General features: G+C 32.1%; 1 protein-coding gene across 1 annotated transcript in view; it reads left to right on the forward strand.

Moving 5' to 3' along the window:
* LOC143056125 (uncharacterized) overlaps window positions 1-17,044 on the forward strand; it is a 240,686-nt gene that overhangs the window by 203,096 nt on the left and 20,546 nt on the right. Inside the window, exon 76 of the mRNA XM_076229211.1 lies at window positions 12,068-12,275. Within this exon, the coding sequence (XP_076085326.1) occupies window positions 12,068-12,275 (208 nt within the window). The remainder of the gene's footprint in view (window positions 1-12,067; window positions 12,276-17,044) is intronic.

The raw sequence follows: 17,044 nt of genomic DNA on the forward strand, positions 1-17,044 counted from the left end.
TCATTCGTATAGCGTCCGTACAACGTTCGGTCAGCGTTCGTTCATCGTTCGTTCATCGTATGGTAAATGTTATCGTTAATGGTTTTGTATAACGTATGGTTCATGGTATCGTTAATCGTTTTATTTGTCGTATGGTTTATGGTATGGTTTAGCGTTTAGCGTTTAGCGTTTCGTTTATCGTATGGTATGTGATATCGTTTAGCGTTTCATCAATCGTATGGTATATCGTTTTGTTAAACGTCTGATATACACGTATGTTAGGGTTTTATTTCAGAAAGTTATTTCAATTATTATAGTTATAAGATAAAGTGATTTAATATAAAAAGATTCGGGATAAAACAAAATATTAGTTTGGATTGGATTCAATCAATATGGAATATATATAAAACGAATGGGAAACGTTTCCTCCAATCACATTTTGACATGAATAACATTAGACCAAATACCGCGATATAAGTCAGGCTCTCTATGTCTCTCTCTCTCTCCTCCGCCAAACATTTCTCTGATCCAAATATTTCCTTGACACAATAAATTATAAAGAATGTTCTATACATGAGGCTCTATATGAAGTACATGTTTCATATCTAAATGTATTAAAAAAAAAAAGCCAACACATCCATGCATGGTATTTGTTCTCCTCAATGTGAGAGTCTGATATAAACCGAAAACTGCCAGGGGTATATAAAAATTCTTTGAAGATATCTATGGAACGAGCGTCGCTTGTGATTCCTGCTGTCAGTGTTAAAACTGTTTTTTACTGTAAAAAGTGCTTAAGTACATTATGAGTAAAATACAGAATTAAAAAATAACTCTACCTTTTTTATATTTCTTTATTTCAGAGGTGAGCTTCTGGACAAGTTTCACTTATTCTGTCGTAAATCATTTACCTAAATAACCATTCAATTGTATTCTAAAAGAAGTTGATTTGTTCTTTGTACGAATACATGAAATATTTCTCACTGGAAGTTATGTTTGCAATCGATGATCAAATACAAATACAGTATTTATATGAAAGAGACTAAATAATATATTTTTTAATTATTATTCTACACATATTTGAAAGATCGAAATAATCAGTTCTACAAATGGGTGTTATTTAAAGACTTGACATTTTACAGTTATCACATGCATCCATGAAATTTGTTATCGACGCACCAAACTTTTCCCTTTCATCGCGCATAGCTCATTTTCCGATTCACTTAAGGTCTGTAACGATCTTCTTGTTAATTAAATTCTAAAATTAAACTCCCCCACAAATTGCAAAAACTTTTATTCTCCGGCTAGACTGCGTAAAAGATGAATACTGTTTTGTTTATGTACACACAATGTTTTGAAGGCCGATATCCAGTTTCGCTAGAAAAGAATTAATTTGCACCACAAGTTAATTACGCCAATTCTTATTTTGCATCACCTATTGTAAAAACTGCAACTTTCATTTGCGCCAATAAAACAATCATTTAATTGCGCAAATATTATAGACTTGTTTTCAAATGTTTCTTCTTAGTGCACTGATGAGGTCCTTTCCGGTATTTACATGTACAGATACCGCAAACTGAAAGGGCCTCCTTATTGCACTTAGAAAAAAATAGTGCACTAGGGACCTGATGGAAAGATAGAATTGACACAAAAAACATGGCATACGGAAGGAGAAGTACATAATTTCAAATTTTAGTAATTTTAGTTATTATAAAGTTATTCAACAGTTGAAGTCAGTATTTTAATGTTACATGTACGTGTAAAATAGGTTAATCGTTTCGAAGTTAATTATATGACACAATTAATCAAATTGAGAATGGAAATGGGGAATATGTCAAGTTTCATTTATTGGCGCATTTCATATTAAAAAAAAAAAAGAGATGAGCGCGATTCAAACCTTTACAATGTGACAAATTACACCTAACCGTTTTAACAAACCAGTAAATTCTTCGCCCGGGGATATACACTTGACAGTAATCTTCATTCAGTAACTTTACAATACCCAGCCGTGTCATTTTCGTATATTGTACATGTAGATAGCACGTGTGATACATGTATATACACCATAAATACTCATTCAAGTTATATTTAATTTTAGAAGAACTCCATATCGGGAACATAAACATAAATTACAATAATATGAAAAAAATGTATTAATAAGTTCAAATGTTGTTTTATTAAATGCACCTAGGTATTTCAAACTTATGTTAATTCGTTATTTCATGTATCTTTTTTTTTTTTGCTTCAATTACTTTTTTTATCCTATTGACTTATTCGTAAATCGAAAAACGCACAAATCTGAATAGAATCATATGGCATTGAATGATTTCTCTAACTCAAAACTAGTTATACATGTACATGTAGATGCTTCTTAAATTATATTTTTCTCGTTGGGTTGTTTGTCCATTACTTGACGTTTACGCTGATTAAGAATCGTGCATAATCACATGGGGACATTACTTTAACCAAACTTCACAGAAACAATAAATTCAGGATCTTTTGGAATCACAGATAAGGTCAATAATGATTGGCCCGACTATTTACCTTACATGAAATGCATAGGCAGAACTACAAAAGACAGAATCATCCCCCCTCCTACCCAAATTCCTTTAGAATATTAGAATACAAAAAATCTGAATCAAATGTACAGTTTTTTTTTTTTTTTATTAGAATGAGTTTTTTTTCTTCATAAAACGATGTTAGACAATATAATTATTTTAAAACAACTCGTGCTTTATTTAAAACCTTCAAAACACGATGCTATATCTTCATCATTATGATTTTTGGTCGGACTAATAGCGAAAACCCGTAAAAATGCTATTTGTCCGGCTTGCCAGATGAATAGACATTTTTGACAATTTGTCTGGACCGTATGCGTACTTTTTTCAAAATACTCATACGGTCGGACCGTACGCGTACGGTCTGACTTATATTAAGAAGTTGGCAAAGTTAATTAGATGCATATAACAGATCAATATAACTTAATTCTCAAAAAATGTTTAACTGTGATTGAAAAAAAAACTTTTATATTTTATTGATTTAAAAAATTCACGCTAATTGAATCTGTTAATCTCTTGTATTTAGCATGTCGATCACTCAGTAAAATAATTAAATTATGAACACTAAAATTGAAAATATTGGAAGTAAATATAATGTGGGAGGACAATTGTTTTAGAATATTTAGCAACTTTACGAAAAATGCAAATGCTAAGGAACATACACAAACTGCAAACATGTAAATGTAAAAAATATTAATACGTTACTTGTGGTAGCAAGTGTAACATTGGTTGAGAGTACCAAAATAAGGAACAAGATATATACAATTAAACAGATATTTAATTTCAATTGTTCATTTGTTCATTTTAACCGTGTAATTGTAATAATATTAACTAGTAAACCTAAATATAAAGATTGTGATTAATGTTAATTTGTTTAAATTTAACACATATGATTTAATAACATATATAGTTAGCTGGTTAGCTCGTACTAGACCATATGCGTATACTCATACGGTCCGACCGTACGCGTATGGTCGGACCGTACGAGTATACGTATACGGTCCGGACCGTTTGGTCCAAATACTCATATGGTCTGAAACATATACACCTATCTATTAGTGAACACTATATATGTTACCCACTAGCTGTCCTTATGTGTTTTTGTTGTTTGATTGCTGGCTCGTTGTCGTTAACCCCACTATGATCTCCTACAGTTTCAATATATATTTCCCTTAAGACTGCTCAGAACAAAGTGATAGAATAGGTTTGTATATATATTTTAGCGTTTCACTTTTCAAATTTTAACTTCCCAAAATTTTATTTTAAACTATTAATTTTGAAGACGTGTGTTATCTAAACGAAGTCTAAATGGTCACCAATTACCAGTTTATTGTTTCCCTATTTGGCACACACCTAAATATAAACATTATTATAAATCCGGTCGCAGTAAGTTCTATTGATCACAAAACAAATCCACGTTTTTTTTTTTAAATATGAAAAAAAAATAATATTTTTTTTTTTTACTTTGAAACAAGGAAATAATACTTTAAATTACATTGTGCAAAATATGTCGTAAAACCTTCCTTCGAATTAGAAACTATTTTTCTTCATAAAAATGTTTGACATAGTTTACCCTGGACATAAAACAACTTCAATCAATCAACTAAAATATATTTAAGGGATTATTATTATGCATGTACATGTATATAAATGCCGTATACCATATACATATATTGTGGGTTAATTATTTTAAGCATAAAGTTCATAAATCGATCTCTGAAACAAATTATATATATATAGAATAAAGTAAAAGTAAAGATTAAACTTATGCATGGCGGAAAAGAAATATATGAAAACGATAGATACAATGGGCATGCAGCCTTGCAAATGATATTTTAAAAAATATATATTTACTTTATTAAACTTAGGACTTTAATTTAAGTATTCTTGATGGGATTTTGAAGTTTCCAGAACATAGAAAATACACTATTCTATCAAAATTTGTTTGGTGTTCATTTTACAATATATTTGTTCAAGAATTTAGTGTTTTCCTCTATTTTAATCTGTATATATTATATTTGATTGGACATTATCCCAATTACAATTGTAAAATATACAAACTAAGCAAGCAAGCTAATCAAAGTCTCGCTGTACATGCATACGGAAATTAGCTGTAAAGCCAACATACAAATAGCCGCTATATCATGAGAAGAGACCACGATAAAATTTGAAAGCTAAACAAATCTTAGTTTTCACGAGAACGAATATTTTGTAAAAGCGTTGTAGTGATCATCAATGATATAATTTAAAAAATAAGACGACAAGGTTGAAAATAGTTCTAGACGTCTTATAGCAGGAAAGTCTCCTCACTCAGCTTGTGGTTATTTGTTGGTGGTGAATAGTGGCAAATCGACTTACAATTGACTATTTCTCTGCGGTTACCATTAAAGCTCGAGGTCGAAATCGACACTAGGGAGATACCATTAAATTTTTACAAGGTAGATGTGGGGGAGTTGTGGCCAGGATGAAATATGCTGTCAGACAAACTTTTTCGTGCATGTGACTCCATATTTGAAAAGGGATAAGAAATGTCTTACTTGATAAGTTCTGCATTGCATTTAAAACATCCATTGAAAGAATATCGTATAATTAGAAATCATTGTCTGCTGTTGGAAGTTTAGTTTTGCCATTTTTCGTGCTTGTCATAAGACGATTTTTTAGAGGTTTCGATTGTTAAATTTGTTAAAACAAATAACGAACATATTCCATCTCAACCTGAGAAAGAGTGGCTCATTTACAGTAATTTTATCCAGGCGCCTAGCTCCCTATACGCTAACACGCAGTTGCGTGCACATCGATTCGGCATGCAAAAAAAAAAAGCCAAAATAAAAATTTATCAAATAAATGTTAAAGGTAACGCCTATGTTGTCACTTTTTTAATTGATGAAATAGCATTAGATAACGGCATTTGGTTTCAAAATAAAAGTTTTATTGGAGATTATGACAAAATCGGACAGTAACTTGTATCTTTTACAAGATTTGAATTTGTAAAACTCAGTCGAAGACATGTAGTTTTGGAGCACATTTTACAGTGTACGGTTCATCAGTTTGGAATGAGATGTACTAATCGGCATTAGAATAATCAGAACCCGTCGATATCGTTGAAAATATGCCGAGGCGATGTGGTCGACAGACTACCGGAGCCATTCACCCTGCAAACACGCCAAAACAGTATTGGAAAGTCTCATTATTGTTGCGTTCATAGACCATATGATTAGGGATCTGGAGAATGGAGTCGCGTCTAGTATTATCAAAAAATCGCTTCTTTGCGCTGTATCTACTTCATCGTGTTGTAGGAAATATAACAAACTAACAAATAGCAACATTGTCTGAGACATACGAAACTTACCTGGCATGTGATTTTGACCAATTCAATTGGGAGGTCGCTCGATGCCGAACACGTACGCTGGTTTATAACTTCTCGAGAGTGCTACCATGGAGATCTATCAGTGTACTACATATGTTGAAAACAAATGTCTATCAACAATGAACAACGACAATTACCAGAGGCGGATTTAGGGGGCCCAGGGGGGCCGCGCCCCCTTTTCTTGGAAAAACTGAAGCATGACCGGTACGGGCCTCCTCTTAGGTAATCAACGGCCCCCCCACTTATGAAAATTTCTGGATCCGCCACTGGTTACTAGCATTACTGCATATTCATCGGGATTTCAGTGTGAATATTGACAAAGTAATAGAGCAGTTTGTTTCTGCCTAGACTCAAAGAGCAGATTTTTGACAATTTTGAGTAAATTCTGTATCACAAATATGTGCTGTTTATGTATATTACTCTATTCGGAAGATTTATTTATAGTTTTACATTCATATGTTTTTATAAGTCCTATCTACATATAGCTTCTCTTTTTACCGTCCTATGACCGAAAATTGAATAAAAAAAAATTTGGATAAAAGGGTCCCGTAAAGGTTGTTGCTTGCACACCTTTTCATTCTAGCTACGCCCCTGCTATCAATGATTATCGTTTATAAGATGTTTTACTTTCATTGCTATTTATAAACGCCGAGTAAAATTTTAAATGTTTGGTATAAAAAATTTAAATTGTTCATCTCAAAAATATTATATAATTATATGTTGCTTTTATTAGCTGGTGACGGTGAAATATATCAGAAATACACTAAGATTTAAAACATTCAATTAAAATTCGGAATTTCTACTTCTCAACTCTTCACTCTAGTTCAGTTTTATATATTACTCTTATATGTTTTGTTTTTGAAACAATGCTATATTTTGTCAAAAGACAAGCACAATAACCCCAAAGCGAATTGCGAGAAGTGGTTTCGTATTTCGTTTTCGTTAAAGAAAAAAATACTAATAGTTTATGTAAAATAACGACTCTTGTACGGTGTCGCGTTATATCTTTTAGATGCATTGATGCAATTGGATGCAAACAACAATTACCATAAAATGTCAGATTTGCGATATAAGAAAGTAACTTAACAACTAAACAATTGAAAACCTAGAGATCAATGTTTAACATTCGCCAGCAATGAACAATTTTCATAAATAAAACATGATTTAGGTGAATACTTTGCGAGTAAAGAAAAAGAGACTACTGTCCATAGATTTGTTATTAACCCTAGATACTTGATTGGTTCAAAATAGTATTCAGGAATTACCACTTTGCATTACACATTACAACAGAAATTAGAAAATACAGGTAGGGACTCGAAGTATTTCTAAGACATTGATATTTTCCTGTTCTATGTAGCTTTTTTTTTCTGGCAAACACGGTTTTATAAATGCTGACAGGCACTGACCATTGAAAAACAATCGATTTGTTTAAAATTAGAAATGAAAATAATTGTTTTTTTTTATGGCAAAGAAGAAAAATGACCGTTTGATTTGAAATTGTTTAAAATTATTCAGAATAGATTGAAATAGATAAAAATAACGTATTTTAATGTGAAAAGGGTAGACTTTAATTTGTGTCGTAGGGATGTGATTGAGTGGTTTTGTTTACAATTATTTCCCATTATTGAAAATCTGCAATAATTATTGTATCATCATGTTGTTTGATTTTCACATAATAACAAAAATATGACGGATGAATTTATAGTTAGCTGTTTTATGTCCAGTGGCAACTATTAGATGTATCATTAGGAGGACATTTACAATGTTATGATAACATTAGATGTATGTTTCATTATATGTTGTGTCACATACATATAAATATGTAGTTTTATGGCAATAAAGATTTGAATTGAATTATAATACGTTATTCTGATTGGCTACACTGCAATCTTGCGTTATTTCTTAATCAATTTCATTACACAATAAAATGTATCATTCAAGATAACACGAGGTCCCACAATAGAGTTGACAGGAAAACTAAATAAAAACTTGATAAAAATCGTGTTTTCATAATCCTAGCTAAAAAATGTATTTATAAGTATTGAATGCTTCTTTTTGTAACTTCATACGGTTTTAAAAGCGTTAACCGTGCGCACATTTTTAGAATGAAGCGCTCCTTACAAAATGTACTTCGGTCGACGCTTTTACACCCCAATGAAGTTACAAAAAAAGCATTCAATACTTAAAATAAATATGAACAAGGACATCCTGTGTTATGCAAACATGTGTATTTCGGCACAAGCGATGACATATAGACCGTGTGTATCATATGTATACATAGGGTGGGTTGCTCCGAATTAAGGAGGTATAAATACAGGAAAATAAAGCAAAAAAAAAAAAAAATACAAAATTAGAATAGTCTAAGAGTATAACGGGCAAAATAAAGAACAGTGGAAAATCGTAAAAGAAAATTAAGGAAAATGGTATAAGAAAAATCAGGAATAGAGGGAAATGGTCTAGTTTTTTGCCGGACAATTGTTGATGATTTTTTTTTTTTTTTTTAAAGTAAAGTGCATTTATAGGACTGGTAAAATAATACACAATCGTTTGTACATTGGTAGGGATTTATGTTTGGAGTTGATGAGGCACATAATAAGTAATTGTTTTTGTTTGAAATTTCTCGAATATTTTGTTTATTTTCGTCTGATTTTGAAATTAATAAAAACATCTATAATACAAAACTAAATGGTTTAATTACGACATATAGATAAAACTGCTATTCAGTCGATTTTAAAATACATGCTATAAAAGAGAATACATAAAAAATATTTAATAATCTTTTTAAACAAAAAGTCAACCTTAAGACCCGTAATATATTTCGTTAAGAACATTACATTAATTCCGACTTCCATCTAAAATAACTTGAATTGTTGTTCATTTGAAAAAAAAGGGTGATACCTTAGGCTATTTTCAAAAAAATGTTGATTGATCCGAATTTTACGCATATTATATAAAAAGATTTAACAGAAAACATTTCATGTTTGATATTTAAAAAAAACAACATATACGCTAAACGAAACTATGCACGCCAAGAAACGATGTACGCTAAACGATACGATATACGCTAAACGAAACGATGTACGCTAAACGATACGGTATACGCTAAATGAAACGATTTACGCCAAACCATAGGATATACGATTAAAGGGCGCTTATTTTATCGTTTATGGTATGGTTTATGGTACATGGTTTCGTTCGTACATCATTCGTTCAGCGTCCGTACAACGTTCGGTCAGCGTTACGTTTGCATTCGTACACCGTTCGGGAAGCGTACGTACATCGTTCGGGCATCGTCCGTTCATGGTTCGGGCATCGTTCGTATTGTTAACTTTTACGTTACACGGGCTGTACTGGGCTAAATTAATCCAAACTTGGCCACAATCATCTTTGGGGTATGTAGTTTAAAAAATGTGTCCGGTGACCCGGCCATCCAACCAAGATGGCTGCCACGGCTAAATATAGGACATAACGGTAAAATGCAGTTTTTGGCTTATAACTCAAAAATCAAAGAATTTAGAACAAATCTGACGGAGTGAAATTGTTGATTATGTCAAGATCTATCTGTCCTGAAATTTTTAGATGGATCCGACAACCGGTTGTTGGGTTGCTGCCCCATAATTGGTAATTTTAAGAAAATTTTGACGTTTTTTGTTATTATCTTGAATATTATTATAGATAGAGATAAACTGTAAACAGCAATAATGTACAGCAAAGTAAGACCTAAAGATAAGTCAAACATGACAAAAATGGTCAGTTGACCCCCTAAGGAGTTATTGTCCTTTATAGTCAATTTTTAACAATTTTCATAAAATTTGTAAATTTTTACCAACATTTTCCACTGAAACTACTGGGTCAAGATCATTATAGATAGAGATAATTGTAAGGAGCAAGAATGTTCAGTAAAGTAAGATGTACAAACACATCACCATCACCTAAACACAATTTTGTCATGAATCCATCTGCTTCCTTTGTTTAATATTCACTTATACCAAGGTGAGCGACACAGGCTCTTTAGAGCCTCTAGTTCATAAATCTAAGTAATCTTTTACAAAAATCTTCTCCTCTGAAACTAATGAGCTAAATTAATCCTAGGTTGGCCACAATCATCTTTGGGGTATCTAGTTTAAAAAATGTGTGGCGTGGGTCATCCAACCAAGATGGCCGCCACGGCTAAAAATAGAAAATAGAACATAGGGGTAAAATGCAGGTTTTGGCGTATAACTCAAAAACCAAAACATTTAGAGGAAATCTGATGTGGGGGTAAAAATGTTTATCAGGTCAAGATCTATCTGCTCTGAAATTTTCAGATGAATCGGTCAACCCGTTGTTGGGTTGCTGCCCCTGAATTGGTAATTTTGAGGAAATTTTGCTGTTTTTGGTTATTATCTTGAATATTATTATAGATAGAGATAAACTGTTAACAGCAATAATGTTCATCAAAGTAAGATTTACAAATAAGTCAACATGACCGAAATGGTCAGTTGACCCCTTTAGGAGTTATTGCCCTTTATAGTCAATTTTTAACCATTTTTCGTAAATCTAAGTAATCTTTTACAAAAATCTTCTCCTTTGAAACTACTGGGCCAAATTATTTCAAACTTGGCCATAATCATCTTTGAGGTACTTTGTTTGAAAAATGTGTCCGATGACCTTGCAATCCAACCAAGATGGCCACCACGGCTAAAAATAGAACGGGTAAAATGTAGTTTTTTGCTTATAACTCTGAAACCAAATCATTTAGAGGAAATCTGACAAGGAGTTAAATTGTTAATCAAGTCAAAATATATCTGCCCTGACATATTCAAATAAATTGGACAACCGGTTGTTGGTTTGCTGCCCTCCAATTGGTAATTTTTAAAGAAATTTTGCTGTTTTTGGTTATTATCTTGAATACTATTATAGATAGCGATAAACTGTAAACAGCGATAATGTTCATCAAAGTAAGATCTACAAATAAGTCAACATGACCTAAATGGTCAATTGACCCCTTAAGGAGTTATTGCCCTTTATAGTCAATTTTTAACAATTTTCATTAATTGGTAAATTTATGTAAATTTTTACCAAATATTTTTCTCTGTTACTTATTGGCAAAGTTCATTATAGATATAATTGTAAGAAGCAAGAACGTTCAGTAAAGTAAGAACTTCAAACACATCACCATCACCAAAATACAATTTTGTCATAAATCCATTTGTGTCCTTTGTTTAATATTTACATAGAACAAGGTGAGCGACACAGGCTCTTAAGAGCCTCTAGTTCGTAAATCTTAGTATTCTTTTACAAAAATCTTCTCCTCTGAAACTACTGGGCCAAATTATTACAAACTTGGCCACAATCATCTTTGGGGTATTTTGTTTAAAAAATGTGTCCGGTGACCCGGCCGTCCAACCAAGATGGCCGCCATGGCTAAAAATAGAACATAGGGGTAAAATGCAGTTTTTGGCTTATAACTCAAAAACCAAAGCAGTTAGAGCAAATTTGACAATGGTTAAATTGGTTATCAGGTCAAAATCTATATGTCCTGAAAATTTCAGTTGAATCGGACAACCCGTTGATAGGTTGCTGCCCCTGAATTGGTAATTTTAAGGAAATTTTACTGTTTTTGGTTATTATCTTGAATATTGTTATAGATAGAGATAAACTGTAAACAGCAATAATGTTCAGCAAGGTAAGATTTACAAATAAGTCAACATGACCGAAATGGTCAGTTGACCCTTTTAGGAGTTATTGTCCTTAATAGTCAATTTATAACCATTTTTCGTAAATCTTAGTATTCTTTTACAAAAATCTTCTACTCTGAAACTACTGTGCCAAATAAATAAAAACTTAACCACAATTTTCTTTGGGGTATTTAGTTTAAAAAATGTGTCCGGTGACCCGGCCATCCAACCAAGATGGCCGCCATGGCTAAAAATAGAACATAGGGGTAAAATGCAGTTTTTGGCTTATAACTCAAAAACCAAAGCATTTAGAGCAAATCTGACAATGGGTAAAATTGTTTATCAGGGCAAAATGTATCTGTCCTGAAATTTTCAGATGAATCGGATAACCCGTTGCTTGGTTGCTGCCCCTAAATTGGTAATTTTAAGGAAATTTTACTGTTTTGGGTTTTCACTAAATGTGAGAACTATATATATATATTGATTTAATTCTGTTTTATCTCCAGACTGCTGTTCACACCATGTGAGAACTGTCAGGGTATTCAGACATTCCCAGTCATCTTACAGGAAGTTCAAAATGACTTAGAAATTCCACCAAATAATGTAACAGTATGGCTGACTGTCAATGTAACAGATATAGCAAACCCACCAGTCATTTTCCTAACTTTGATTGGAGAATCACAACTACCAGCGGATCCTACAGAACCAGTTATTGTAAGTTGTGTCCCCTCAGCAAACCAGTGGAGTTAGCAGACTAAATTACCACTTTTCAGATCAACTGACCTGAAAGGTCAAGTGAGCTTTTCTTTTAACTTGGCGTCCGTCGTCGTCGTCTGTTAACTTTTACAAAAATCTTCTCCTCTGAAACTACTGGACCAAATTTAGCCAGACTTGGCCACAATCATCACAAGGGTATCTAGTTTTAAAAATATGTTCTTTGACCCCGCCTGCCAACCAACATGGCCGACATGGCCAACATGGCTAAAAATAAAACATAGGAGTAAAATGCAGTTTTTGGCTTATATCTCTGAAACTAAAGCATTTAGAGCAACCATGACCAACATTGTCAGTCTAGCCCTTAAGGAGTTATTGTCCTTTATACTTATAGTCAATTTTTATGCCCCATTTAGGGGCATTATGTTTTCTGGTCTGTGCGTCCGTTCGTCCGTCTGTTCGTTCGTCCGTCTGTTCGTTCGTCCGTTCGTCCGTTCGTCCGTCTGTCCCGCTTCAGGTTAAAGTTTTTGGTCGAGGTAGTTTTTGATGAAGTTGAAGTCCAATCAACTTGAAACTTAGTACACATGTTCCTTATGATATGATCTTTCTAATTTAAATGCCAAATTAGAGTTTTGACCCCAATTTTACGGTTCACTGATAGAAAATGATAGTGCAAATTTCAGGTTAAAGTTTTTGGCTTCAGGTTAAAGTTTTTGGTCAAGGTAGTTTTTGATGAAGTTGAAGTCCAATCAACTTGAAACTTAGTATACATGTGCCCTATGATATGATCTTTCTAATTTAAATGCCAAATTAGAGTTTTGACCCCAATTTTACGGTTCACTGAACATAGAAAATGATAGTGCAAATTTCAGGTTAAAGTTTTTGGCTTCAGGTTAAAGTTTTTGGTCAAGGTAGTTTTTGATGAAGTTGAAGTCCAATCAACTTGAAACTTAGTATACATGTGCCCTATGATATGATCTTTCTAATTTAAATGCCAAATTAGAGTTTTGACCCCAATTTTACGGTTCACTGAACATAGAAAATGATAGTGCAAATTTCAGGTTAAAGTTTTTGGTCAAGGTAGTTTTTGATGAAGTTGAAGTCCAATCAACTTGAAACTTAGTATACATGTGCCCTATGATATGATCTTTCTAATTTAAATGCCAAATTAGAGTTTTGACCCCCAATTTTACGGTTCACTGAACATAGAAAATGATAGTGCAAATTTCAGGTTAAAGTTTTTGGTCAAGGTAGTTTTTGATGAAGTTGAAGTCCAATCAACTTGAAACTTAGTATACATGTGCCCTATGATATGATCTTTCTAATTTAAATGCCAAATTAGAGTTTTGACCCCAATTTTACGGTTCACTGAACATAGAAAATGATAGTGCAAATTTCAGGTTAAAGTTTTTGGTCAAGGTAGTTTTTGATAAAGTAGAAGTCCAATCAACTTGAAACTTAGTATACATGTTTCCTTTGATAAGATCATTCTAATTTTAATGCCAAATTAGAGAATTTATTCCAATTTCACAGTCCTTTAAACATAGAAAATGATAGTGTGAGTGGGGCATCCGTGTACTGTGGACACATTCTTGTTAATAATTTTTTGTAAATTTTTGTAACCTTTTACAAAATTCTTCTTCTCTGAAACTACCTAGACAAATTTAATCAATCTTGGCCATAATCATCATTAGGGTTTTTAGTTTAAAAATTGTGTCCAATGACCCTGCCTTCCAAACAACATGGCCGACATAGCTAAAAATGGAACATAAGGGTAAAATGCAGTTTTTGGAAAATATCTCTGAAACTAAAGCATTTAGAGCAAATCTGTTGTGTGGCAAAAATGTTTATCAGATTTAAAGTTATCTGCCCTGAAATTTTTAGATGAATTCGACAACCCTTTGTTGCTGCCCCTGAGTTAGTAATTTTTCGGAAATTTTGCAGTTTTTTGTAATTATCTTAGTTTTATATCATTTGTTTACAGCACTGCCACATGTTCATCCCTATGTCACGCATTCTGTGACACTCCTTGAAGATTTTAATATATCAATATATTTTCTCAGTTAACTAAGTTGAACAATTGAATTCTACCTGCTGTCCACTGATGCCAAAACTTTAAGGTCAAGGAACAGTAAATAGGCTATGTTGCTGATTTGATAAAATTTTGCTTACAACCTTGGCTCTTTGAACTACAAATGAAAATCAAAAAAATAATTCATTTATCTCTTTCATTATCTGAAATATTACAGATTGATTTCTTTCAATATGGGTGAATATTTGTATAGATGGCACATAAAATCAGCGAAAAATCTTCTAAAATTTGGCTCCATAGCATCAAATCTCTAATTTAAATTCCATAGGTTTTTCTTTAAAAAATATATGTTGTTGACAGAAAAATTTCTGTGTTAATGATGTTTAATTATCATATGGTCACAGACTTTGTTTTTAGCTCATCGTTCCGAAGGCTTTGCCTCTGTCGTCGTCCGTAGTTGGTGTAAACATTTCAAGCATCTTCTCCTCTGACACTACTGAACCAATTCCAACAAAACTTAAGCTGAATGATCCTTAGGGTATCTAGAATAAACTTTTTGTTTTATTTTCTGTTTCGTGAAAACATGGCCGCCATGGCTAAAAATAGAACATAGGGGTAAAATGCAGTTTTTCTCTTATATCTCAAAAACCAAAACAATTAGAGCAAATCTGATAGTGGAGACAAGTGTTCATTATTTGAAGTTCTTTCAGCCCTGAAATTTTCAGATGAATCTAATAACCCAGTTTTTGGATATTATCTTTAATGTTATTAATGATAAAGAGAAACTGTAAACAGCAAAAATGTTCAGCAAATTAAGATCTACAAATAAGATATATGACAAAAATTGCAAATGACCCTCTTAGGAATTGTTGCCCTTTAAGGACAATTTTACATTATTTGTTAAATCATGTTTTCTAACTTTAAAAAATCTTCTCCTTTGAAACTATTGAACCAATTCCAACCAAACTTAAGGTGAATGATCCTTAGGGTATTTAGAATAAAGTTTGTGTTTAATTTTCTGTTACGTAAAAGAACATGGCCGCCATGGTTAAACATAGAACATGGGTTAACATGCAGTTTTTGGCTTATATATCACACACTATAGCATTTAGAGCAAAACTGATGTAGATAAAAGTGTTTATTAGGTCAAGTTCTATCAGCCCTGAAATTTTCAGATAAATTTAATAGACCCATTGTTGGGGTGCAGCCACTAAATTGGTAATTTGAAGGAAATTTTGCAATATTTGGTTTTTATCTTGAATATTATTAATAATAAAGATAAACTGTAACAGCAAAAATGTTCGGCAAAGTAAGATCTACAAATAAGTTTATATGACCAAAACTGTCAACTGACCCCTTAATGAGTTATTGTCCTTTTTCACAATTTATTCATCTAGTTTGCTTACTTTAAAAAAATCTTCTCCTTTGAAACTGCTGAATCAATTTCGACCAAACTTGGGATAGAGTTTTTTAGAGTATCTTGTATAAATTTTGTAATTTATTTCCTTGTACATCAAGAAACATAGCCACTATAGCTAAAAGGGAACATAGGGGTAAAATGCATTTTTTTTGCTTTTGAAGAAAATATAACAGATCAAAGAACATTTAAATGAAATTGTTGAGCCACTCATTTATTTATATTGAAAAGCAAGAACAATCATTGATGCAAGATTTAAGCAAGAAAATTACAGGTGAGCGATTCAGGCTCTTGAGAGCCTCTAGTTTATCTTCAATTTTGCTACCTGGTAGTGAAAAACGTCAAGAAACAACGATTTACGTCTTGCAACAGGTAGACGTTATGAATATTAAGACGTTTTGTTGGACTTTTTTTTATAAAGTTTTAATGAGCTTTGTATACAAATGTTCACCCATTTTGAAAGAACTGGATCATTAATATTCAAATGAAAAATGAGATAAATTCATTATTATTTCGATTTTCAGTTGTAGTTTATCGAGCCAAAATTGTTTGCAAATTTAACTAAATCCGTGACATAGCCCATTTACTGTTACTTGACCTTGAGACGACTCTTTTTAGGAGTTACTGCCCTTAAATGATGAATTTTATCTTTTTTTTCATTTTACTTAAAGTAACAATAAAAATCGACAAGACGAGATCTAGAAATTAGTCATGGCCGCAATTATCAAAGACCCCTTATTTGATTTATTGCCTTTAAATAATAATTTGATTTTTTTGGTGTTATATCAATAAACTCTATTAGATAAATAGAAAAAGTAAACATGATCATCAAAACAGAGTTTTGAAATAATTTTTATGGCAAAATTCATCACTAGACTCATTCATGGAATTGTTGGTCTTCAATGAATATTTTTACTTATTTTTAGTGTTTTTGTTTATTATCTTGAAATAATATAATAAATAGATAGAAAGACACTTAAGATAGCAAATATGATCAGCAAGATGGTCTTTAAATAAGTCCACTTGTCCAAAATAGTCAATCAATTCCTTAACTAGGGTCTTGCTTTTTAAAGACAAAGTTAACAAAATGTTTGCATTTGTGCCTATTTCCTTGAAAACTTTAAAAGTTACATAAACAATTGAAATAACAAAAACATAAAATTTTGCTGATATCTTAACATTTGACTCTTGTATCAGTTAATATCCTCCAATGACAATTTATTTGGTTTATTTTTAGTATTTTGGGAAGAAAAAAAAGATACTGTTAAAGAAAAGAAATCAGCAATACAAGATATTTTAAGCATGATTTCTATTATAGTC

This window comes from Mytilus galloprovincialis, chromosome 13 (assembly GCF_965363235.1).
Source record: "Mytilus galloprovincialis chromosome 13, xbMytGall1.hap1.1, whole genome shotgun sequence".
Lineage (NCBI taxonomy): Eukaryota > Metazoa > Mollusca > Bivalvia > Mytilida > Mytilidae > Mytilus > Mytilus galloprovincialis.